General features: G+C 39.7%; 1 protein-coding gene and 1 long non-coding RNA gene across 2 annotated transcripts; both read left to right on the top strand.

Moving 5' to 3' along the window:
- Window positions 1–6,162: 6,162 nt before the first annotated feature.
- LOC144050320 (uncharacterized) lies at window positions 6,163–9,842 on the top strand. Its single transcript, XR_013293828.1, has 3 exons — window positions 6,163–6,937; window positions 7,569–9,220; window positions 9,528–9,842. It is a non-coding gene; the product is annotated as an uncharacterized LOC144050320 (long non-coding RNA).
- Window positions 9,843–13,228: 3,386 nt separating this feature from the next.
- myef2 (myelin expression factor 2) lies at window positions 13,229–25,971 on the top strand. Its single transcript, XM_077563455.1, has 16 exons — window positions 13,229–13,449; window positions 15,397–15,599; window positions 16,295–16,347; window positions 17,773–17,780; window positions 17,866–17,959; window positions 18,086–18,274; window positions 18,378–18,531; window positions 18,618–18,667; window positions 18,743–18,800; window positions 21,299–21,409; window positions 23,055–23,180; window positions 23,287–23,382; window positions 23,515–23,574; window positions 24,226–24,383; window positions 25,369–25,420; window positions 25,579–25,971. The coding sequence occupies exons 1-16, from the start codon at window positions 13,322–13,324 to the stop codon at window positions 25,740–25,742; spliced, it is 1,704 nt and encodes a 567-aa protein (XP_077419581.1). The 5' UTR covers window positions 13,229–13,321; the 3' UTR covers window positions 25,743–25,971.
- The last annotated feature ends 68 nt before the right edge of the window (window positions 25,972–26,039 follow it).

Here is a 26,039-nt window from a genome sequence, read left to right as displayed (position 1 = left end):
GGGGGTGGGGAGGGGTGGAGTGAAGGAGGGTGACGTCATGCTTGTCCCTGCGGACATTATAATGTTAGGTACGACAGAAATGGGATGGAAAGTGAAAATAAAAACAAGAGGCCGGCTTCCAGCATGGCCCAAACTGAAGCTCGGACGGCAAGAAGTTTATTTGAGCGCACATGCTCACACGCGCATCATGCGTTAAAGGGTCACAATGACACAGATGCTATATACACATCGTCCCCATCAGTTGGCAGTTTGTATTGTTTGTTTGCATTAGTTAAACAGACTTTGAAGTTAACTGGTATTCCCAAGGTTAACGTTTGTGGTTGTTTTAAATACACATAATTTTCTATATTTTACATTAGCTACAATGATGCAAAAAGACTTAAAAAAAATTTAAACCTCAAACCATTTAATTGCTTTGGTACTTTTTTTCCCAACTTTATTTTAACTTGATTTAATGGAACCTGGCCTACATTTGGCCGAGACCAAAAGTTATCTGATAGCAAGTCAATTGCTTCCCTTCGAAGTATTTATCGTTAGCAAGTAAGTTATTAAACCTAATACGTATATGATCAGTAAGAACACCTATTCATGTCGCAGTAGATAATCATTGATCTACTGTACCCAGCGAAAGCGGCCCAGCAAGTTGCAGGAGGCCTCGCTTGAATTGATATTTTAAATGACAGGAATTTGAGGAGTGGTACAATGATCTCATCCTCTTTGTCAACATTTGCAGGAGCTACAAAAGTCTCCATTCCACTGATAATCCATTAGTATTATTCAATGGGGGGTTTTCTAAACTAAAATCTGCTATGTTTGTTTAACATTAGGTCTAGACAAGTGACCATTTCTAATTGGGTACAAATAGCATGATCTTAAATCCTGTTTCTAGAATTTTGCTGTTTTCAATCAAATTAATTCATTTTGGTTTCTTAGCATTTTGGGGCTACTTAAAAAGCTTGGGTATTAAAAACAGGCTACTGTATCTTGTGATCTTATCACAACACAAAAGACTCGAGCAGTCCGAAGACCACAAAGTGATAAAATTTATGATTTATAATCAGTAAAAGCTAAGGTTCATGATTTGTCTTACTACTTGTTCTTACACTTTGTAACAAGTGTTCAATAAACACGAAGATCTATTGTGATTACTGTACGGTTGAGTCCTAATCACCTCTCTGACCTTAAAATACTGATTTCTCCAAGGACGACTCTTGGTTGTCCAATGCCGTATTAGTAGAAGGATTTCCCAAATTGGGAGTCTGGATCAAAAATGGGACATGAGTAAGGATGAAAACCATTTCTGATTTAACAAATAAAAACCTTGCTAAACATTTCAGAGATTTCAGACCCGTTTAAATTGTGTAAGAAAATATTGCGACCGTCGTTTTGCTTCTCTCATCCAAGATGCATCTCTCTCTCTCTCTCTCTCTCTCTCTCTCTCTCTCTCTCTCTCTCTCTCTCTATATATATATATATATATATATATATATATGCATATCTATCTATCTATCAATATATATATATATATATATGCATCTATATCTAGAGAGAGAGATGTATTCTGTTGATCCGTCTTCATGTGTTGGTGTTATTTATTTTAATTTTTTTTGCAAATTATTGACCATTCTAAAGTGGTGAAAATTGCCTGCCTTTTTTGGTAATCCAATGTTAATGGTTGAACAAACATGCCATTCCTGGGGTCTCGTAGGTTCAAGGTTTTCCCGGTGGCAGCAATATAGGTCAGTAAATTTCTATATGGCAGTATAACGGCCATATGTAGTATACTGTATGAATCATGGTATTACTGTAGTGAGGTATGGTGGCAAAGATGCCAGAAAAGACTACTTTTGTCTAGATTAAGCTCTTCAACACGCTTAAATTGTTTCCTTGGTATCAATACTGTTATTGAATTGGCCCAAGTACAAAAAAAAAGTTTTTCAGCTAGTAATGATGATAATTTCTAATAATATTTGTAAATGCTGAACAATACATATGCAGCGGTTCACTACACATAACATCGTAAGAAACGGAAAATGTTGGAAACAACAGTTGTATACGGATAATTTGAGATTAAATTAATGGAAATTCGGCACTTGTAATTGTAGACTCGGTAAAAAAAAAAAATCGCCAACGCAACGAAAAGACATTTTGTTGTTGAAATGAAAATATTTGAAAATTAAATGGTATAGTGTGCGTGCCATCTTGTTGTTGGGGCGGAGAATGGGGGGGGGGGGATTAATTGAGTGGAGGGTGGGCAAAAAAAAAAAATTGCATGGTGTTACGCCACTGAGACACTGTACCACTGTACATCACTGCCTGTCCTGTATCAAAGCAGTACAGTATTCAGCTGCATTAATAAAATCATCCACCCATCATAAAATAAAAGTAATGAAAACTGTGTCAAAAAAGTAATTCAAATGGTAGCCTGTATGTAAGTAGCTATATTAAACTTGTGTTTGATCTACAATGCTATTACTAACACTAATTATGTATTAATGCCACATGAATGAAACTATTGCTGAGTTTTGGTCAAAATGAATCAAAAGTTGGACTTTTAAGGATATTTCAAGGATACCCCCCCTCCTTTCCACCCAACATTGACAATATATATTGCTGCTTGTAAAAAACAAAAACAAAAAAAAACGTAATGCAAGTGGCCAAGGTGAGACAGGGACATTGTCAAAGGCAATGAAAATGATGACCAGTCCATCTGCCACTGTCTGGCCAAGAAGAAAAATTAATGTGCCCGTACTTTCCAGTTTGGGTCGCATTGTCACGTGCTGTATGAGCCTGAGTCTTCTCTGGATGGATGGATGGATGGATGGATGGATGGATAGATAGATAGATAGATAGATAGATAGATAGATAGATAGATAGATAGATAGATAGATAGATAGATAGATAGATAGATAGATAGATAGATAGATAGATAGATAGATAGATAGATAGATTTCTGACACAAATCTTTCAAAATCACACTTTCAAGTGAATAAATTCCATTTATTCTACATCATTGAGTCAAATGTCATCAAGAAATCTCTACCACCAGCTGAGCAGGCAACAGGTCCACTTATCTGTCATCATGATATGTCACACACGCCCACACCACATACAGGAGCTCTAATGTTTCTAGATGAAGGCACATAAACCCATTGAAGGTCACAGTAAGGCAGATTCACAGCACTACGGGGAAAGTGTAGATCTTTGCAAAAGAAAAGCTCAAAACGTTGAACAGTCTGCCACGTGACTGATGTTCCGTCTAGAACCGTCCAGTCTTCTGTTGTCTGGAGGGTGGAGTGAGGGTGGCTGAGAAAAGACAACGACTTCCTCCACAGTGCTAATAAATGTCCATTTCCAATGTGACCTTCTCCTATGCAGACAGGTAGTGAGAGTCTAGCAGCACTAAAAGGCAGAGAGCGAGTCCTTTCCCGTTCCTTTATCCTCATTTTGCTCCTTCGGCTCCATCAGCCAAACGTTGGACAGGATTCTTGACAGACATTCTTTATCATTTGTCACTTCGGACAGATGAAATGGATAGTAAACATGTTGCTTTCGCTCAGACTTTGGCAACAAACAGTAAGCCATCATTCAACAGCAACAGCAACAGCAGCAGTACAAACTCTGAACGATGGTTTTGCATCATTAAGAAACAGTAACACCATAATACAAATCAGTTTGTCGTCCCTTATGTGACTTCTCAAACCGTTCTGTACACAGTAGCAGCATGTCTTTAATTCACCGACTGATTGGATTTGACTTGGCCCACACAATTCACACCATAGTTTCACATCGATACCCTGTGTCCAGTCACATACATTCTTGTGCAGGACGACTATGCCGTGCAGATGTGCAAACACTTTCGCCGTTCGGAGATCACTTAAGGAAACTTGTCCCTGAGTCTGCATCGGATTAATACAGCCGTGTACCGCAAATGTCTCGTGTGTCTTCCTCTCGCCTTGAGCGTTTGAACACATTCGGCTTACGGGCGAGGGTTAAAGGGAGCTTCAGCCATTTCCGTGCCATTTGATGAGCTGAAGGAGAATATGACACAGCATTTGTCTCAGAGTCACTCCCACAACAACATGTAGATGCAGTAGAAACCACCCTAGGCTGACTGAAGAGCAAACACTATGGGCACCATTCGTATACAATACTGCCAAAAGTATTCACTTGCCTGCCTTGACTTGCATTTGAATTGACAGTAAGTGGTGTCTCATTCCTAATCCATGTAGCTAAATCTCACCTTGGTCTACCCTTTGCAGATATAACAGCTTCAACAATTGTGGGAAGGCTTTGTACAAGGTTTAGGAGAGTGTTTATGGGACATTTTGACCATTCCTCCAGAAGCGCTTTTGTGACATCACATACTGCACTGAGGTTGGGTGAGGCCTGGCTCTCAGTCTCCACTCTATCTTATCCCAAGGATGTTCTATGGGGTTGAGGTCTAGAACCTGTTAAGGCCAGTCAAGTTCATTTGAAGCAAATTCTCTCATCCATGTCTTTATGGACCTTTCTTAATGCATTGGTGCACAGTCATCCTGAAATAATGAGGGTGCCACCCGCAAGCTGTTCTCACAAAATTGGGGGCATGGGATTGTCCAAAATCACTTTGCATGCTCACGCATACGGAGTTCCTTTCACGGGAAGAAGATGAAGAACAATCCTATAAACACGCTCCTAAAACTTGTGGAAAACGTACCCATAAGAGTTGGAGCGGTTAGAGCTCCACAGTGAGGACCAATGTCATATTCAACCCGATGGATTAAGAAGGGGATGCCACTTAAATTGAATTGCAAATTAAGACAGAAAGCTTTTGTCTTGTTTGGGCAATTACAGAATTCTGGAAATTTTCAAAGGTGAAAACTTTGTATGGGAAAAAACAAACAGAATGTAAAGTAGTATTTGCAAAATTGTACAAAGTTTGTTGATAATATAATTGAAATAAATAAATAAGTAATTTGGTAGCATAATCCGGGTTAAAACAACAACTCAATTTCTAATTTCTGTATTCCTCTATCCCATCCACACAATTTACTGTAGGTCCCATCGAGACCACAGATATCACATGCACAGATAAACTGTGATTTATTGATTTATTTATTGATTCCCATGGAAAGTATCCAACTTTGAATATTAACAGAATTAACTTTACTTGCACTTGATTGAAACTTACTTTTCCAACTCTAGTCAAGTACACAACACTAACCTGCGTTAGCTGTTTGTGTGTTTTCCATCAGTGATTAACTGAATGCATATGAAAGCCTAAAATAATAATTTGTAAGGACATCTACGGATGTCTGTCCCCCTGTGTTAAGTCAGGGCATACTCGAAGGTCCCTTTTTCCAGCCCTTCGATGCCGTCCGCCCAATTGGAGGATGGCATGCTACTGTAGGGGTCCAGTAGGATCCTGAAACATCTCACTATCAGCAGTCCCAGGAACACTAGTAGCATCCCCACGAAGGCAAACGCCGTCTTCTGTTCCAGAGTCAGAGAGTGCGCCATCATGTCGTTTCCGCTCATGGCAGCCAGGGAGTGGTTGTAGTGGACGCTACACATTGTAAATCAACATCTAGGTGCCTCATCTCTCCTCTGACTGGGTCACTGGTTGCATGTTACCTAGACAGAGATGGTGCGATGGCTTCAGATTGGGACTCTTGTGCAGATCAATCAATTTAAACAGCCTGTTACTAATCCACTGACGAGGTAGGAAGAAATAAACGTATGGCTGAGTGAAATGTTCAATTTAGATTATTTTCAATGCACACATGAACTAACCGTGACTCATGAAGGATGAAGGAATCTATAAATAGCTTATTTCAGTCATGCTAAGAGACAAACTTCGATCTCTCCATCTTGGCACAATGTTGCAGAGATTGAGATAAAGAAAACACTGAAGTGGGGGCAGGGGTTCATGAAGTCAGCAATAAGAGGGCATGTTTGCCGAAAGCATGACCACAAAGCTTCGGGCTGAGTTAGAATCCCAGTGTGTCGCAGTGCTTAGATATAATAAACACATGCTAAGCAATAACAATGAAAACGTTGCATCCCATTCAGGCATGACACTATGGACTGTACACGTTAGTTTCGAGAAAGAAAATTGCTTTCGACCTGTTGCATAGGAGCATACGTCTGCCAGACAGTGTAATTCCATTAGACATAAAACAGTGAACGCACACAATTGCTGCAAGTCCACCTCTGTCAGTCGTTTGTCCACAAATCTTTTCAAGCAGCAGGTGGCTCAAGAGAATCGACTAGTGAATGGGATAGATGGTGGAATGAATTGACAGGCACAGGAGAGGAAAGTATGATGATTAGTAGGATACAGGTATGCATGGGAAGAGAGCGAGAGAGTGAAAGAGAGAGACTGTACTTGCAGGTGCAGGCGTCTTACCGTCATGATGGTGCCATTCACAGACCTGTTGATAGCGCATCTTCTGCAGAGGTCCTCCCGCACACATACGTCCATGAAAGCTCCCAATATTAGCATGTTGAAGGCTAGTATCTCACCAAAACAAAAATCCAAAAAGGAAGAAGGCAATTGGGGAGCGGTGAGGTGGGGGAGCTCAAGCCAGGATGTGTTTCTTCTTAGAGATGCTGCTGCTCATCCTCGTGCCGCCTTACTTGCTGCCTCCTTCTCATTATCATTCCATTTCTCTATCTTTATCTCTCCCAATAGCAACGCAAACGCTCCTGCTGCATGGCAACCACTTGTTAGTCTCACTCAGCTGCCTTGCTGCCTCACTCATTCACAACATTCCTCCGTCAGCAGCGCAAGGATGGCCGCAGCGGCATATAAACAAGCGCTGCTCCGTCTCCTCCCGTTGCATCTTTGCAGCCTGGGTGTGTTTGTGTTTTCCCTTCAAAGTGACTACACCGAAATGAGAGAGGAAAGTCACGGTTTAGTCTGCAGGAGAAATGCTGCCTCTCACTGTGCCTGGTGAGTAAATATTACAAAAGAACCACAATAGCATTCCTCATCAAGCCTGGTTTGTTTTAACTGATGATAACGATGATGCTTTCAGACAGAGGCAGATGAGCCTATGATGAACTAGAGTGGATTTACTGTAGTGAAAAAACTTGCAGGTTATCTGGCCACAACATTCAGTATGGAAGAGGCCATCTGTTATGCAGTACAAGTTTATATCAGCTATGAGGCTTTTTTTTGTCGTAGTGGTGCAGTGACTCAGATCTGAGGATAAGAAATTCCATGTGGGAGATGGTCATTGTTGTGGATGTAATAAATTAGAGTCTGCAAATGGTAAACTTAGCTACATTTTTCATTTTGAAGTGGACACAAAAAAAAAGTGAAGAATGCAATAAAACAGGCAATGATTACATTTCTCAGTCTAGTATACATACATCCCAGATAGATTACACAAAGTCATGAGGCCTAATCCATGAGTCAGGTCAATGAATCATTTGTCCACTATACTTTGTGAGAGCAAACTTGAAATCAAAGCACTTCACAGCAATCAGCAGTGAAGTCTACTTATTCTGCTAGTATAATCAACGAGTCTTCAAAAAAGAAAAATATCTTCAAACTGTTTTTACGTTATTGTAACTCCCAGTTGAAGTTTCAAAACAAAGAGAATTGCACTTGAAGACTGGATGGGACGAGAGAGGAGTCTGGTCACCAAGACTGGACGGGACGAAAGAGGAGTCTGGTGGCTAAGACTGGACGGGACGAGAGAGGAGGCTGGTCGCCAAGACTGGACGGGACGAGAGAGGAGGCTGGTCGCCAAGACTGGACGGGACGAGAGAGGAGGCTGGTCGCCAAGACTGGAGAGGGTTCTGGTCGCCAAGACTGGATGGGACGAGAGAGGAGGCTGGTCGCCAAGAATGGACGGGACGAGAGAGGAGGCTGGTCGCCAAGAATGGACGGGATGAGAGAGGAGGCTGGTCGCCAAGACTGGAGGGGAAGAGAGAGGAGGCTGGTCGCCATGACTGTGGCTGGCTTGACTGTAATGAGGACGACTAGACTGAGACGTGGATGACTAGACTGAGATGTGGACAACTAGACTGAGACAAAGACGACTTAACTGTAACGAGGGCTTAGCTTGACGCGACGAGAAACACAGACTCCCAAACACAGACTCCCACACATATCGTCGACATCGACAATGCTCCCACACAGATTGGACAAACACAACAGATTAAATACACGAACACTAATGAGACACACCTGGGGAACACAATAGGCTGAGGGTACTGATTGGTCACACACACTGGGAAGGGAAGAAACGCACAGGTAGACGTGATCAAGTAATAACGAGACAAGTTAGTGAGGGTTAGTGAGGAATGAGAAGGTTCTACTGTATGTATGTATACTGTATCTGTATGTCTGTATTATGCTGCCCCAGGGTACTAAGGTGCACATCCCAGAAGGAGCAGCACAAAGACCATTTAAATGAAGCAAATTGTATTTATATATTTTTATGTTTTATTTCATTGTGTCATTCCTTTGTGTTTTTATAAGGTACACTATTAAATAATGCAATTTTTCCTCATTAAAAAAAAAAACTTTTTGGGGGGGTAGGCTTTTTTGTTTTTGCTTTTAGGCCGGAACGGTTTAATTACATTTCTATTCATTTCAATGGAGAAAGATGATTTGAGTAATTTGAGTTATGGGAATGGTCACTGAAGAAATTATACTTGTACCTCAAGGCACCACTGTATTTTTTTTTATTTTTTATGAAATTTTGCCTGATTTTCCCTTCGATCCATTTCAAGGCCAATAGCTTTCATTACTGTGACCTATTGCTCAGTAAGGTGTTATAATTTAATGATGCCCAATACAGCAGATGAATAATCAAATATGATTATAAGACGATTAAAACATGCCTAACTGCATCTAATGTTGATTTTGTTCTATGTCCTATGCAGTTCTTTCACTTGTGTGACTTAAATCGAAAACCTGTTGCATAAAGACTATCCTGCGTCCATAGGACACAAGGAGAAAGATTATTAGACTTTTATCTCAGGGTCAGGTCATAGTATACCTTTAATGCTAATGAACTTCATATCACAACATTTTTACAGTGTTGTAATCTTGCGCTAAGAGTTCAAAGACAGAAGGGGTAATGCCAATGTCCAGTAATTGACAGTACTTTTTTTTTTATTAATCCCTTTAAGTAACAGAGCTACAATTTTAATACATGACAATTTATTTATTAATTACAGTTCAATAAGAAGTAAGTTTAGCTGCGTCCTTGTTAGTAAGGTAAGATGTTATTGTGAAGTAGTGCTCGTACTCATAAAGTTATTACAAAAATCCATTCATTTACTAGATAGGTCTAAGGATCGTTGGTAAACTACAGTCACAAATATGATCAAAGCTCCAAATTTAAAAAAAACAACAACTTGCATTTTTGAGAGTGTCTGTTATTCAGAAGTTAATTAGTCTGCTCAATTTTATGAATGCGTATATATTGCCAAGTCACAAAAGGTGCATTTATTGACCTGATTTTGCTTACAGGTTAACACAAGTGTTATGTTAAAGGTTAACTAACTTCTCTGCTCTGTCACAGGTCAACTTGAGACATGGTAATAAAATGAAGTTGTAGCAATCCATTCACAGTAAGTAATTAAGGACAATGCGTTTTTGAAATGCAAATAAACTTCATGGGAGACAATTTAAATTATAGCTGCAGAGACCTTGACACACGCAAATGGATGTTTTGCAATATGAGATTGTTTTCAGAAATGCTTGAATTATCTTGAATATAAGTACCATGTCTGGTGCAGGAATAAAGTCTTGCGAAAGCTGTGCTGCAAAGGGGGAAACCAACTCTCTATACTGTATTTTCTTCCCTGTTCATGGTCCGGTGTCCCAATACTTTTGTCCATAATTGTATTCATATGCAAAATAACTAAATACATTAAGAGGCCCAGCTGGGTTATGACTAATGGTTGATTATCGCTGGCATTGGTCCAAAACCTTGTACTACCTCCAAAATAGACACTTTTTAGGAAACCCCAAAAGTGGCATGTTTGTTCAACTAAAAACATAGCGTCATCAAAAAAAGAAAGCCATTTTATTTGTTTATCTTTTTTTTCTGTTCTTTTTTTCTTAAGAGCTCAGTATTGTTCATTCAGTAATTTCACCGATTTGACATGTCATCATCATTGCTCTCTCTCTTTTTTTTCCCAATTTTTATTTTTTTTTTGTATGTGGGTGAGTATGGGCATGTCCGTGTGTATGTGTGTGTGTGTGTGTGTGTGTGTGTGTGTGTGTGTGTGCATGTGTGCGTGCGTGTGAGTGTGTACTCATTAGTTCACCTAAAACCTATTAAAAATCCCATACCGTTCACCTAAACCGAATACTTCAGAATCCAGCTAGAGTCGTGAGGTTGTCAAGAGATCCGAGGAAGGATCAAAGAAAAGAAAGGAAAGTAAAATCCAACACCGACCAGACATTACCTACTACCCACCGGGTTACCAACCAGAGTCTTTCACCAACCCCAGAAACATCTAAATTCCAACAAATTGGGGAGACCTCAAGAGACCAAAGGAGAGACTGAGGAAAGGAAGGAAGAATAGATGAAGCAGAGTGAGATCCACAGTTATCAGCCTCCACCGATTCAACGACCACAGGAAGAAGCAGATTGTGTTTGAATTTTGATAGATGCTGGTGTGGTGGATCTGGCATGCATGAAAACCTCCACCAAAGAGGGGAGCCATCGACCCCGGCCAGGACAGAGCAAGCACAACTCCTCAGGGCCCCCCAGGCAACGGCAGTGCCAAGGGAAAACCCCCGGGCCAAGCAGGGGCCACCGGCTGGAGAGCAAACCCAGGAGCCAGGAGGGCCTCCCACCCCAACACGGCCCGCGCCCCCAACCCAACGCAGCAGGACAGGGCACGGCAGGCCACAGCCCCCCCGCATTAAAATTGGAGGGAAGTTGTAGGGCGAAGACGGTGTCTCCACCCTACCCCACCCCCCGCAAAGTGTGTTATGTGCCCTATGTGTCTATAAACAAAGTGTATTGTGCAAAACTATGCAGCGAGTTAAGAGGAGCAACCAGCGGGGCCCCTCCCAACCGGTTTACAGCAACACATGTTATCCATGCAGGTGTAAAAACAAAAGTTAACCTTGGCAGTGTCAACAAGTAATCATATGCTATATTCACATTATTCAAATCAAAACCGCTCCAGTTTTGGGTTAATTAGTAATATGTTACAATAATTTAATTTGGGCAAGACATAATCCACAATTTAATGATGTGAGTTACTGATTGCAGTTATTGTCTCTCTGCCAATTCTTCCACTCTTTTCACAATCCGTATTTTCTTCTCAGCTTTTGTTTGTATGAAGATCCAACAGTCTTTTGTCCATGTGTTCTCGATAAGTCCATTATTTCTCAATTGTCGCGCTCTTCTGGCAATGTCAGTGTTTCGTTTTGTGAGATTTTCATTGACGTAGACATGTTTACCTTTAAGTTTGTAGCTATCTCTCAAAAGAGCTATCTTTTTCTTCCTGTCAACAAACCTGATCATAACTGTCTGTGGTCGTGACCCCCCAGTTGGGAGCGAAAAGCACATCTGAATGCGCGCTGGATCCACAATTAATCATACATATCCGATTTATATCCACATATGAAAGAGGCCCAAGTCTGGTGTAAAAAAATCGGAATTGTACCGTTCACACTGCATGAAAAAATCAGATACTTGTGAAAAAATAGGAATTGAGCTGCATTAGGAACGCAGCCCTAGAGACGGGGGTGGGCGTGCTGCGGTTGGGGGGGAACAGTTTTCAATGTTTTTGCCTTAATGTAGTGTGTTACTTAAACCAATGCAACTGTGTTTCATAAAACGACATTAATATAAATATATATTATATAGCTATGTTTGTTTTAGCTAACACAGCTAGTAATTAGCTACTCTTGAGCAAAAACTTGCATGTTTCGAGCCCAGGGACAAACTCTGTCCTCGAAGACCTGAGTCCTGCAGGTCTTGGATGTTTCCCTGCTCCAACACAAGCTGATTCCAATCAACAGGATCGTTATCAGGCTTATGGGTTTATGTAGAGCTTGCTGATGAGCTGATCATATATCAGCTGTGTTGGAGAAGGGCAACATCCAAAACCTGCTGGACTCTAGTCCTCGAGGACCGAGTTTGCCAAACCCTATATCTAGCCCATTTTTGGGGGTGATGAAGCATCCCTAAATTTGAGAGCTAAAAAAATGTGTAAGTAGGCCCTAATCCGTCTTAAATTAAGATATGTAGCAACTTTCTTAACACACCATTATCATTGCAAGTCCTCAATTTTGCTGCATTTAAACGTAGTTCAATGTTTAGTTAGACCTGGTCTGAATCTGTTTGGTCAGACAGAAAAACTATCCTCTGTTTGAATGTGAATGAAAGATTTTATTTTGTTCTGTCATGTATATGTGATCATATTAAAGCCAGAGTGCTATTCAATATCTTACTGCCTGGTTATTAACATTAATCATTTTAGAGCAGAGACAGAGAGCGGATCAAGAGAATAGTTCACATATTAGAATTCACAAAAGTCCTTTTCTGTTAATGTATTTAAATGTTGTGCATTTAATTACAAATAAAGTACAAAAAAATGTCAAAAGGCAACCCCCCCCACACACACACACAAACACACACACAAAAAAAATAGAAATGTGTGAATAATGTGAGGCAGTAATACAAACTATGAGTTGTGAGCCTTGTAAATCATAGTTAAGATCGACATTTTTATAGTTGATCACATTATATGATTATTTGTGATAATTTTAAAAATATATTTAAAAAATGCACATTAGGTGCCTGAAGTGTCCCCCAATTCTGGAATTACCCATATACGGTATGTAGCCTACAATTTCGTACATTTTGTATCAAAAGTACTATTACACCTTTGCCTATGTCAATACATTTGAAGATTACCTATTTAACATACATCTGAGTATTTGCAAATTTGATGGATTTTTAAAAAAGATATACATATAGACAAACCAAACATAAAAATAATAACAATATAAATAAATAATAATAATACAGCCAAATTACAAGACCAAATAATTGTTTTATGAATCCAAATTCATTATGATTATTATTATTATATTATTAATTAATAATATAATAATAATAATAATAATAATAATAATAACTGCTTTTATTTCTTTATTTTAAAATAAATAGATGTTATCAACATCATGCAGGGCATCATTTCTTCGTCATACCAAGAATTCAGAACTCCGCCTGGCAACAGCCCCACGTCTCGCGACATCCCGCGAGATGACAGCAGGCTAGCCTCGACTCATTTGAAAGTGCGTCAAGAAGTCTTGTGTCGTGGTGCAAGGCATCGCTAAACCATAATGGAAGACATCATTCCGGGTCTTGAAGAAGAGCCAAAGCTAGAAGAGCCAAAGCTAGAAGAACCCGCTGCATCCCTTAAATCGGATACGAGCGACCCTGATCCTGAGACACCCAATGGCGTCAAGACGTGAGTGAAAGACCAATCTATAGCGTTCTTCGTCGAATGTATGAAGCCAAGCAAAATGGACTCCCTGTGATGCTAACCATTGTTAGCTGAGACGTTCCATTACATAGTGTTGTAGTGCAATATATTGTTTAACACCTACGATTAATTTGTAAAAGGTGTCTTAATGAATTTGTAAACGATTCCTTACTGCAGTTTGCCTTTAAAAAGTATGCATAGGTATTGGTACTTGCTGCAACGCTAGGCATGCTAATTCGGGTCAACGGCCAATGTTAGCAAATTTAGTGCTCGTTAATCCTTTTGTGGAATAAACAACTGGTCCTTATAATAATAACAATTGCATGCGTTTAATTACAAAACGCGCTCTAATAGGTTTATTTTCCTCACATTAATTTTTAATTAGTCTATTAGATGGGGGCGTTCCAGGAGAGAGCAGTGTGTCTTTGTTTATTTTTTTAAATAAAGAAAGCTTCTTTATTCTAAAAGTAAATATAAAAGCAAATGTAAAGAAATGAACGAAGTGTAAATTGCAAGTCTCACGCACACATACATACACAGGCCTGAGCTGTGACTCGAGGTCCCCTTGGCCATTTTTCCACATCTGTACTTTTACTCCACCACCTAACTTGAGTGATGGCATGTCTGATTCTGAAGCTTGCTGATAAGCTAGATTTTAGCTCCACACATGAAGGAAAAATTTTGGGGGGACCAATCAACGTCTTGTAATTCAAAAACTCTTAAGACGACAGCACTTAAGTCAAGGTACCACTGTGCTCATTTATCCCTCAAGGTGATTTCAACGGTTAGGTCAATTCCTTTGTTTTTGTTGTATACTGTAAGCTATTTGGGTTTCTGATCAAAAGATAAACATGAAACAGATCCGTGTTCCAGCTTTTATTTCATGGAATTTGCATCTACATGCGTTAAACAACTCAGGACAGAGCACCACGGACCATAAGGAGGATTACGTGACTTTGTGACTCCACAAGTACGACTACCGCTCAAAAAAGATAAATAACACAATCAGAAAACCCTCACTGCATTGAGCTAACACAACCTGTCATAATGACAAAGCAAGTAAACGTTGGCGATGCCCTGACAAACGCCGCTGTAATGCAAATGGGTAAAAGTTGACCAAATGTTCTATATTGGGTTAATATTCAGTTTTTACATGCTTGTACTACAACAAGTCATTATAATATATGCAGGATGCTGGCTCTCTCTCACAGTATATTAGCTTCATCACCGTCAAATCAACATATATCAACAATAACAACAAATTCTGACTGCTGTAGTGAACAGCTTTTGTCATTGTGATTTCTGTAGTATTTGGCAGTGGTGCACCACTACTTACTGCAGATTAAAATGTGATGACGTGAATGTGATTCATTGTAACAGCTTTTGGGCACCAAATGTAGTTAAAAACACTATATAAAAAGCAGTATGGAATTATAAAATACATTTAATTGACAAAGATTCAGAAAAAATAATCAAAACACCCTATATAGCCTGGAAATATTAATAAAGCTTTCATTATTAAATGTTGCCATAGAATATGGCTGTAAAATGTTTTGCAGAAGATATATTAAGCAAATTAAATGCAAACGAGCTGTTGTTCAAAAATGCTGTCTATAATTATTCTATGAAGCGAGTGCAGATTTACAAGATTTTTGGGGTATAATATCGTGAAAATATTAGTGAGGTTTTTTTTGGGGGGGGGTGAAAAAATATCAAGATTTATTTATTTTTGCCTATATCGCCCATCTCTACAAGTAAGAGTTATGCCACCAAATATTAGATTATTTTTCACTTTAAGTCAATTTAATAATATCTGTGCCGATAATTTTGCTCACTTGAAAAGTGGATGGCTTCAAACAGAAGGTGCTCTGTCCTGACTTTTAGAACAGCTATGCGAATATAAAACCTCACCCTCATTTAATGTCTTTTTAGGGATGCTGAGGACTCCAATCCCTCTAAAGAGAGACACGAAGGTAAAGAGAAGTCCTCCGGAAGCCGAAGAGGAGGTCGCTACCATCCTTACAAAGACAAACAGGGTGGCGAAAAGAAAGGTGGTCAAAGGAACCGGGTGTTCATCAGCAACATCCCGTATGACATGAAATGGCAGGCAATTAAAGATCTCATGCGTGATCAAGGTAAGTCTGACTTTGGTGGGGTTTGTGCCTTTAACCTGTTTTTACTCCTCAGCATTAAAGCACAGTATTTTAGTTCTACCTTTTATTTTAGCAGATGGATCGTCCTGTTTGTAGTAGTAGTAGTAGTAGTAGTTCCAACCTTTCTCTGGATGTACAGTGTTCAAATAGCAGCAAAGTAGCCCTCTGTGCAATGGAGTTTAAATATTCTTTGGATTGTGTTAATGTAGCGTGGTGTGCTGAGAGAAAAGGTGGATATGACATCACATGCTTTGTTAGCTAATCGCAAACGTGTAGTAGAATATGACTGTATGACATTGTTGCATCTGTTGCAAAGTGAACCTTGACTACATGTATGAAACATTTACTCTTTTTGAAATACGTTTTAGAGGCCTGAAAGACAGCTTAAAACTCACTTGATATAAATGGAATCTGTTGACCACCTGTTCAATGTTGAAGTTTTTTGAATTTCCCAGGTTGAATGTAGCCATGTGTGTCTATGGCCTCAGCCTTTGGGTGTCTCAGTCACTGCCCACAAAGGCATGGTGTTAACTGGTGGGATGTTGGTCTGTTTTATCATTAACGGGACATCTCCAGCTATAGCGGCATTGCCAAGGCCGACGGCATCTTGATGACTTGGTGATTTAAATTCCTTTTTGTTCTTTTTTGGTATTTTTTCCTGTGTATGTCTCATGTAGTCGGTGAGGTTACATACGTGGAGCTCTTTAAGGATGCAGAAGGAAAGTCAAGGGTAAGTGATGTGGCCAACTTGCTGCACCAGGTTTTAAATGCTCTCAGCAGGCTCTCCTTAATCAAGTGTTTTTGAAGGTTTTGATCCTTTGGGTCTTACTAGAACTGGAGGTACTCTAGGTTGCTTCTAGAGCCTGATAGTTGGATCATGATTGACATTTACTTGAAAGGGAGATGTCCTGTTGAATTTTGGAAAGTAGCTTTATGAACTCCTCCAAGAGGGCTTTTTTTTTTGGAAAGTAGCTTTATGAACTCCTCCAAGAGGGCTTTTTTTTTTTTTGCTTTTGTTGCTGTCCTTTCAATTGGTGTAAAAGCTAAGTTTGTTTTGGCTATTTTCCAAAGGGACATGTGGATTGTGTGATTTGTCTACTGATTGACCCTTAAATCTCCAAATGTTTCATCAAAGGAATAAAAACTCTTGCAAGATCTTGATTCGTATGTTGTTACTTTTCATGACATAAATGCATACAAAATATATATTAGGTGTGGGTCATTCCATCTCAGATCACACAGAAAAATGGCATTTTGAAACCCTACCCTTTCTATTTCAGCAAAATTTTGTGTAGTGGTAATTCAGAGCATGGAAAGCCAAAAATTCAAATTTCAGCTTGATCGGATCAACTGTTGCTGAAATGGCCGTGGCCACCAAATTTAAAATGGCCTTTTCTTATCAACCACTGGTCCGCATTCAAAAGCTATCTCTGCAAAGGGGAAACCATAAGGAATCAAAATATGGATTTGTTTTTGCATCAATGTACTTTTGACAAATTTTCTTTTGGCCAATATTTTGACCTTGGAATTCACAATAAGGGACAAGTCCAACTTCAATAACACAAATACAAAAAAAATGTAGGCCTACGTGACAACTTCAGCATTACGCACATGCACATTAGTTTGAGTTACTCCATTGCAAATATGTAGCCTCACTGTGCACATCTGACACAGAATTGACTAGGAGTTGTGAGGTAGGCCGTCTCGATCCCAATTTCCCTGCTGCTGACATTTTTGCAAAAAAAAAAAGTGAAACAAAACAAACTGCAATATCTCAGAAAGAGAGTTAATCTCATCAAGATGAAATTAGAAAATTTGGCTTTGCATGGTACAATGTACCTACACGCAAAATCTGAAAACCTTAGGATTTCACTCATTGGGTGAACTGAGGTGGAATGATTCGTGTGTCTATTAAAAATCTAATACAAATCTTTTTTTTCCATATTATTTACTTGAAATAAATACAATAATTGATCTTTAAAAACTGTAATACACTTATAGAATATTTTGTACAAAAACGAAAAGTTCCAAATAAATACATCAAATACATGAACAAAAATGTTCAAGAGCCTTGGCCTTCTTTAACTGCCTTTTGTCTACTCCTTTTGTTTACACGACGATTGCAACCTGTACCTCTGCTATATCCCTTGCTTAGGGTTGCGGGTAAGAAAAATCTCTATATTGTTTTTTAAGAAGCTATTTTGAGTTTCCTTGCTTGACATGGGACTTTTGTGTCCTGCTCAAACAGTGTTGTGGACTTCAAAGATGAAGAATTTGTGAGCAAGGCAATAGAAACTATGGATAAATATGACCTCAATGGAAGGCCTCTCAACATTAAGGGGGTATGTACACTTTGTGGACCAATCAAGAGAGACTACTACATTTGATAGAGAACCTCACATTTATAATGCATCGGTACTTAACGTATACCCTCTTCTAAATAAACTTTTATCTGTGTTTTCTTCAAGGACCCTGATGGGGAACATGCTCGCCGTGTACTGCAGCGCATGGGTGGCCACCAAGGAGGCCGAGGGCAAGACATGGGACCTGGTGGAATGAATATCCCCCTCTCCATCTCCAATAATCCCAACATTCCACCTGAAATCAAGCATGCATTGCAAACTGGTCGACTGGGCAGCTCAGTGTTTGTGGCCAATGTGAGGACAACCAAAATGTTACATGAATGGATAGACAGACCGCCTTTATTAAAGCCTTATTCTAGTGTAATGCTTGTTGATGATGTATTGTTTTATGTTACAGCTTGATTTCAAGGTAGGGTGGAAGAAGCTGAAGGAAGTGTTCAGCATGGCAGGTGTGGTAAAAAGGGCTGACGTGAAGGAGGACAAAGACGGCAAGAGCCGCGGATTGGGAACTGTGACTTTTGAGCAGCCGCTGGAGGCTCTGCAGGCCATTTGTATCCTTCAGGTGTCAGCAGAAAATCTGCTGGAAAAAATCAAATGAATGCACTTTTTTTTCATGACTCCTTGACTCTGAAATCAGCCATGTTCAATGGACAGATGCTCTTTGACAGACAAATGCATGTTAAAATGGTGAGGCATTTAGTTTAGTTTTGATGAGATTTGAGCAAATTCAGAAATGAAAATACATATGTTGTGTTTTGACAGGACGATAAGTCCCTTCCTCCTGATGATTATCGCCAAATAGAAAAACCTCAATTACCACGTGAGTGATCTGTTATTCACCTAATGGATGGAAGTTATTTGTATTGATCAAAAAGTAAGGAATATGCGCTACTGTATGTGACCCGCTCGGGCAAAATGGTCCGGTTGTCGGAAAGTACCAAGTGGCATAAATGAGGAAAATAGAGCAGGAGGTCGAATATGTCGATTTTGAGATTTCTCCAAAAATTGCCTAATTGAGGTCTGTACTTTCATTTCCCAGTAGCACAAAGGTAAAAAAATTAATAGAAGTGTATGAAAATAAGCAATTATTAGACACTATGTATCGTAACTAAGGGGAGTGTTTTTAGCCTAGCTCAGACATGGGCAAACCCCGGCCCGCGGGCCAAATACGGCCCGTTATGCTTTTCAATCTGGCCCGCCGAACTTATCCAATAAGGCTAGAAAAAAAATTAAAAATCATTAATTAAATTTTGTCCCTGCAATGCCCACGTTTCACCAATAGGTGGCGCCAGAATTTTTTTTGTGGGTGGGCCAGAGAAAATATACAAAAAAAAAATTCCCTTCACGTCCCTAATAGTGCTTTACCGCGGGTACCAAGGACAGCGATTAAGTTGCCGCTCTTAACACACACATATTATGGCGTTATTTTGCTTCTTTAATTACGAGGGCGCAGAAAATAAAATCGCTGGCGCGGTCTCACGTAAAGTGAAGGACTGCTGTGAGTGACGGGTGCAGCTGGAGAACGCGCTCTCCAGCTGCAGCAGTACGAGCAGTGGATGACTGGTGTTGGGATCCACTTCCCTCAGACTCCTGTGCAGATTATGTTTTACACCAGAGTCACTGCTGTGTAATTTCTACACACCCGGAAAATATGATCACTGGGTCGGGGTCTCATTGATTACTGTTTACGCACAGAAATCGGACAGAAAGATACGCAGGGCACATTCATAACAACGTTTGCAATTTATTAAAATAAACGGGAGAATGGCAGTAAGCTTAACTCAAGATAACTGATTCATAAAATACAATTCTTCCTGGATTTGGACATTTACAGCAGGAGACGGCAGGGTTTTGTGTTGAACACAGCAATAATGTCCTGATAGTCCAGAGAATCGGTCAATTCTTTTTTGAAAGAAAGCAGGGACAAAGAGTTCAGTCTATCAGTCAACATTGTGGCACTGTTGCGTGTTTTGATCCTTTTGACAGCTGAAGATAGTCTTTCTACATGTTGTCATGGGTGAGGTGAGGAGCGCGCATGCAGGAGACTGTTCATAGTGTGCATTAGTGCACACTATAAGTAAATCGGGTTGTACATTTATCTGTGTGTGTTTACTGTGCTATGAGGTCCAAATGCTCCTGGTCCGGCCCATCTGTCAAAATTTCAAACCCATTGTGGCCCGCAAGTCAAAAAGTTTGCCCACCCCTGGCCTAGCTGCTAGCTAGCGCCTGTCTTGGCCATCTGTTTAATAATAAAAAAATTTAAAAAAGACCCGGATATTTTCTTTCCCTCAAACGTCATTTACAAATGGTTCATATAAATGTTGTGAGGATAAGCGGTTCTGATAATGGATAGGACATAGCAACCCCAAAAAGTTTAAATACACATTCAGCACGAAAGTGAACAGCCATCCTACCTTTACTTAGAGCAGAAGTATGTTGTCGTCGGTCAGTTTACCGGCGAATTGTAGTCCAAACAGACATAAATTCTGGGATCTCTTTCCAACGAATCGATTTCTACTTTTAATTGAAATTACTACATTCACACACCATGTCCACTAACTATAGGGGCGAACTCGAGCGGGGGAGCATGCAGCTGCGATGCCCCTGTGGAGCAGTGACCAGATCTGCCTGCAATATCACACATTTTCACTTATGCTGTTTTAAGTGGGATGATAATTGATATAAAATCATTCAATCAAATTTCCCACTGTGGTAATATGACCCCATTTAGGCAAGAAAATACCACAAGGAGCAACAATAAAATAAACTGTCTGATGCCTCATGAGATGGGATTGTAAGCAAAGTTAAGGCTGATTTCTTCTCTTGAGAGTTTTAAAGGGTTCAAATCTTGGACGATGGCCTTGCCTGCAATTGGGATTGACTTTCCACTGATATTTTAACAGTTCCTGAAAATTTCAGGTTAATATCTTTTTCCTAATGTATACTGTTTGCTAAGGACATTTGAAAGATGCAAGTACCAAAACTTTAAACACCCTTTTCTCAAAACTAGGGGTTTCTACCTTTCAAAATTATAATTGCTGTAACTTTGTCAATTTTTGAGGTACGTCCATGTATTATATATCATTTTAAAGGGAATTAAGTATACAATTTGAATATATCAATATTTAAATTTTTTGGCACATGAGGACCCTTTTGCCAGATATGACACATACTAAAATAAAATAACTTCAATCACGCAACCCAGATATCTTTGAATGAAATGTTGTAGTTGAAATTCTCGGTCGCAAGTCACAGAATAGAGGAGGGTATGGTAAAGTTTTGAAATATTGTGTCTTGTCTGTTTTTTTATGTTTACAGGAGGTCTTTCTGGTATTGGTATGGGATTAGGGCCAGGGGGGCATCCTATCAATGCAAGCAATCTGAGCAGCGGAGGAGGAATGGGCTCCATGGGGCCAGGAGGTATTTTAGAATTATGTTGGGGAAATTCATACACGAGCGTATGCTGTCTGTTTCTCAGAATCAGGAAATTTTGTTCTAGAAAGTAAAACCCTAGTTTAGCTAGTTTATCTGCCAGTTGAGTTGAAGCACTTGTGGGTAAAGCCAAACCGTGGCAGGGTATTTACTTTCTGGACCTGAATTCCCCATTTCTGCTGTTTCTCTGATGCAATACAACTACAGCTTTACATGTCTGCAGACATTTTTGCTGTTACATTGGACCCCGGCTATTTGTGGGGGACGGGTCAGCCCAGAGTGCAAAGAGCCAATTCACACGAATAATTGATGCTCATATAAAAATGATTATAATAGTCTATAGGCTCAGACTCACACCCAAAATCCTCATTCACTATTCAGGTTGACATTGATACACAAGTTGACAATCAATTTGGATGGACTGCTCATTGTACTTTTCTTGAAAAACAAATAAAAAATCCAGTTTGATCAAAATTGTAAATGATAAATGGAGTGCACTTTCATAGCGCTTTTAATACACTATATACGGCGTCCAAAGCACTTTCTAAAGTCATATATTCACTTATTTGAAAACATTAACGCAGCCTTGTCAACCTACGGAAAGGTTTTCCTTTTTAGTTTAAAATAGCTTACTTCATACTCCATTATTCCTCTTCATATCCTCGTTGTTCAAATCACCAAAGATTCATGTGCAGTGCTAATAAATTGTTTAAACCAAAAATGTATCATAAACTATGATCCCCAAATACTTAAGTATCATTTCAAACATGTACAAATACTACTGCAGCCTTACAATTTTGTACAGGAAACAGCTTACCCGATGTACACTATTTTATAATCTTGTAATGGCAAACGTGTACGTCTTCCCAACACCATTTTTTGTTCTTGTTTGTCCTGCTGTTAATATGGGTTACTCGAACTCTGTCATATTGGTCATGAAAGAGATTCAATCAGACAGAAAATGTGACACTTTTGTTCTGGTCAAGTGCAGCCAGACTACAGCCCCTTGGCTTGTGCGCGGCCAATGCGCGGCTATCTCGTCCTGGAATGGACCAGCCATACGGGACTTTGCTAAGCAACTGATGGCCGACATGCTCCTGCTGCACAACCTATTCTGTTTTTGTTCTCCCAAAGTTCAAACATAGTATAAACCGCATTGCAGAATTTTGCCATTAAAAAAAAAAAAAAATTATCCACGTTAGGGAAAATTTTGAATGTGCTTTAAAAAAAAAAAATAAACAAATACCAGAATATACCGGTAAGTAAAAAAAATAAAATAAAAATTTCAGCAAATGGGCCAATTCACAAATGCGGAACCACAAATTTACAGAGGTCCACTGTGTACAGGATAAAGCTGATAATCAGGCATCATAATAATCATTTGACAATCCATTATGAGTACATTTCTCAGATAAAGATTTAGAATATGAATGCGTTTTTGGCTAGAGCATCCAACCACATGTAGCATTGTTCCATTTAATAAAATATAGTGTGTTGCGTACTGTATACCCTTTAGCATGATGTGACTGACTTTCTCCTTGTCTTTAGATGCACAAGGGTTTGGTGGAATAAACCGACTTGGAGGGGGTAAATTGTTAATTTTGCCATCATTTGTATACGAGTGCTGCGGTTGGGCTGATTTGCGATTGTCATCTGATGACTGTTCTGGCAGGAATGGGTGTTGGTGGGGGGTATGGAGGCATGGACAACATGGCCAACCTGGCTAACTTTGGAGGAAGAGACATGATGGCGGTGGGCAGGATGAGCGGTGAGTGTTTGATCTGCTGCTTGGCTGAAACAAGGATCAGTTTAGTGGAAGAACTCCTCTTAGATCAGTGATAGCTTCCGTCAGAATGACTCTTGTTGTCTTTAAGATGTGTTCCGGTCAAGAATGGGCGGAATGGATCGGGATTTTGGCAACAGCGACATGCTGATGAATCGTGGATTTGGTGATTCTTTTGGAGGAATGGGTGAGTTATTTTCTTGTTGTGGGGTTGCGCAAGGTGTGGGCTTGTCAGTTTTGAACCGTCTCTCGGTGCGTGGCTGCCTGTGATGTGCTGCGCTCTAACCCACCATGCCCCAAATTGCATTCTCTCCATCAGGTGGAAGTTTTGGCGGAGGCATGGGCGTTGGTGGCATGGGGAGCATGGGGACTGCATTAGGTACACACTTATCATATACTACTCAGGAGTGCAGAGGTTTTGAAGGTTTTCTGTTAAACAGAGCAGTAATCAGCTGAATCAGCCACATGACGCCTCCTTTAGTTAACCCCTTACGCAACTAAACATTCATTGGCCACAAAATAAGGTACACCTGCACAATCTACAGTTAAAAAAATATTTTCCTGTTTTATTTGGTGCAGTCACAGAGGTATTAATTTCATCTTTTATTGTTGTAGTTGTTAGTGGTGTGCTAAATCATACAGAAAATAGTTTCCATTAGGTTACTTAACTTCCTTTGAGAGAGATACCGACTGCGCAGGTGCACCTATTTGTTTTAGCAGGATTAGTCATTTTCTTGGCTCTGACCTCAGGTTATTTTGTTGGTCATAAAAGCACCTGATTCCTGAACAAATGGTTTCACTGAGCTTGTTTAGTCAATCGATATCACACATGCCTCCACTGCACAACATTATCACAACTGAATGAAAGTGGTCTGTGTTGATATAGCAATTTGTCGATTTATTCCTATCTATTTTCAATAATTGATCATCCCGATTTATCCAAGCAGGCCTGGAACAGTGTTGGAGTCTTCATTTACCAACCTGAGGTGTTTGCTGTCTTTCTAAGCTCTTCCGTCTCATTTTGCCACAGGTGGTAGTGGGATGGGCAGTATGGGCTCAGGCTTCGACCGTATGGGAATGTCAGGAATGGACATGAACCGCAACATTGGAGGTGGCGGCCCAAGTCACATGGGCATGTCTGACCGGGGCTATGGACCCAAAGTTGGTTGTCAGATATTCGTGCGAAATGTAAGTTGAATGGATCCACCAGATAATCTTTAGTACAGTAGAACCTTGTTTTTTTGTGTGTTAAATGCATTCCAAAAAGTCAGGTAAAAACAAATTCCGACAAAAGTAAAGCAATACTTCCACAGTCAATCACTGCATATTTTTGTACACACACACATATATATATATATATATATATATATATATATATATATATATATATATATATATATATCCACTTCAAATAGCAGTAGCTGGCTGTATGTAAATTCACTTCTAAATGCCTACAATTTTACCAGCCTTCCTTTAAATGTCGCTAGTTGGTTCAAATGCTGCCTCTTAACTGGGTCATGTATGGAACAAATAACTCCTAGTCTGGTCTCCTACACCAGATAGAACTTTGTCACGATGGTTTCTATTGCTAATTGAACAGGTTCACTCAATTAACCACCCAAAAACAAAACAAAAAACTTGCTTCTGATGAACGCGTGGGATGGCACTGGGTGTCGCTCAGTCATGCAAGAAGTTGCGGCATCCTGTAATAGCAAAATCTCATCGTGCTAAAATTGCGATGACAAAATATGAAGTTAACAAATATAGCCAGAGGGAACACAAAAAACAGGATGCCTGATAAGTAAACACAAGACCGGTAGCATCTAAAATAGCCGCTGTGTCCATGATGCAACATGACATGTTCTCAAGCCCTATAAGGAATCACTTGAGGATGTATGTACATGTACAATGAGTGGCATGCAAGCATAAAGTTGTCAGTAAACTTGCACCTATATTAAAAAACAAGCAAATGTGTGAAAATTGGGGGAAATATTGGCACACCCCCCAAAAAAAACTGAATACCAAATTGTACGAAATCCACGGTTCAATTTTCTAGGTATTTGTCTGTCGTGTCATGCAGTCACAAACACTACTTGACCCCGTTTTAAGGCTGTTAAATGAAGTGTGTTGTCCATTATATAAACTGATAATACTGTTGTTTTCTACTTTGCAGCTCTCCTATGAACTTACATGGCAAAAGCTTAAAGAGAAGTTCATGAACTGTGGTATGTTTCTCCCCCCCCCCTTTTCAATATGAATCATTCACGTTAATGACTACTGTAAGCAATACCACATACAAGAAATTCTCCTGTTAAAACATATTCTCTAGCCAACATAAAAACTGAATACTGTTTGAAATGTTTCTACTTTCTGTTGGGTGCAGGCAAAGTGATGTTTGCAGAGATCAAGATGGAGAACGGCAAGTCAAAGGGCTGCGGAACAGTGAGGTTCGACTCTCCGGAGAGTGCCGAGAAAGCCTGCCGGATGATGAATGGAACAAAGATCAATGGCCGAGAGGTTGATGTCCGTATTGATCGTAATGCCTAGACTTTTTGTAGGAACCCGTTCACTCATTTCCACATTTTGACCATTATTTGCCAGTGAGCTCTTGTTTTGTTTTAAAAACACAATTAATGCGTCATCTAACTACACGTCCACAGTTTTCATTTGTTTCTGTTAATATATACAACATCGTTCCTTTTATCTTTTGTTTTGTAATCTTGTTTTTTTAATTATCTGGAATTTGTTTGGACAAATAAACATTTTAATTTTTAAACCCGCTGGTTATAAAAGTCTGTTTAGTTCAAAGTCTTAAGTGTGTGTAACTTGAACCCAAAGTGTTGC

This window comes from Vanacampus margaritifer, chromosome 4 (genome assembly GCF_051991255.1).
Source record: "Vanacampus margaritifer isolate UIUO_Vmar chromosome 4, RoL_Vmar_1.0, whole genome shotgun sequence".
Lineage (NCBI taxonomy): Eukaryota > Metazoa > Chordata > Actinopteri > Syngnathiformes > Syngnathidae > Vanacampus > Vanacampus margaritifer.
Note: the sequence above shows the minus strand (reverse complement) of the source record. Positions and strands in the feature narration are given on the sequence as shown.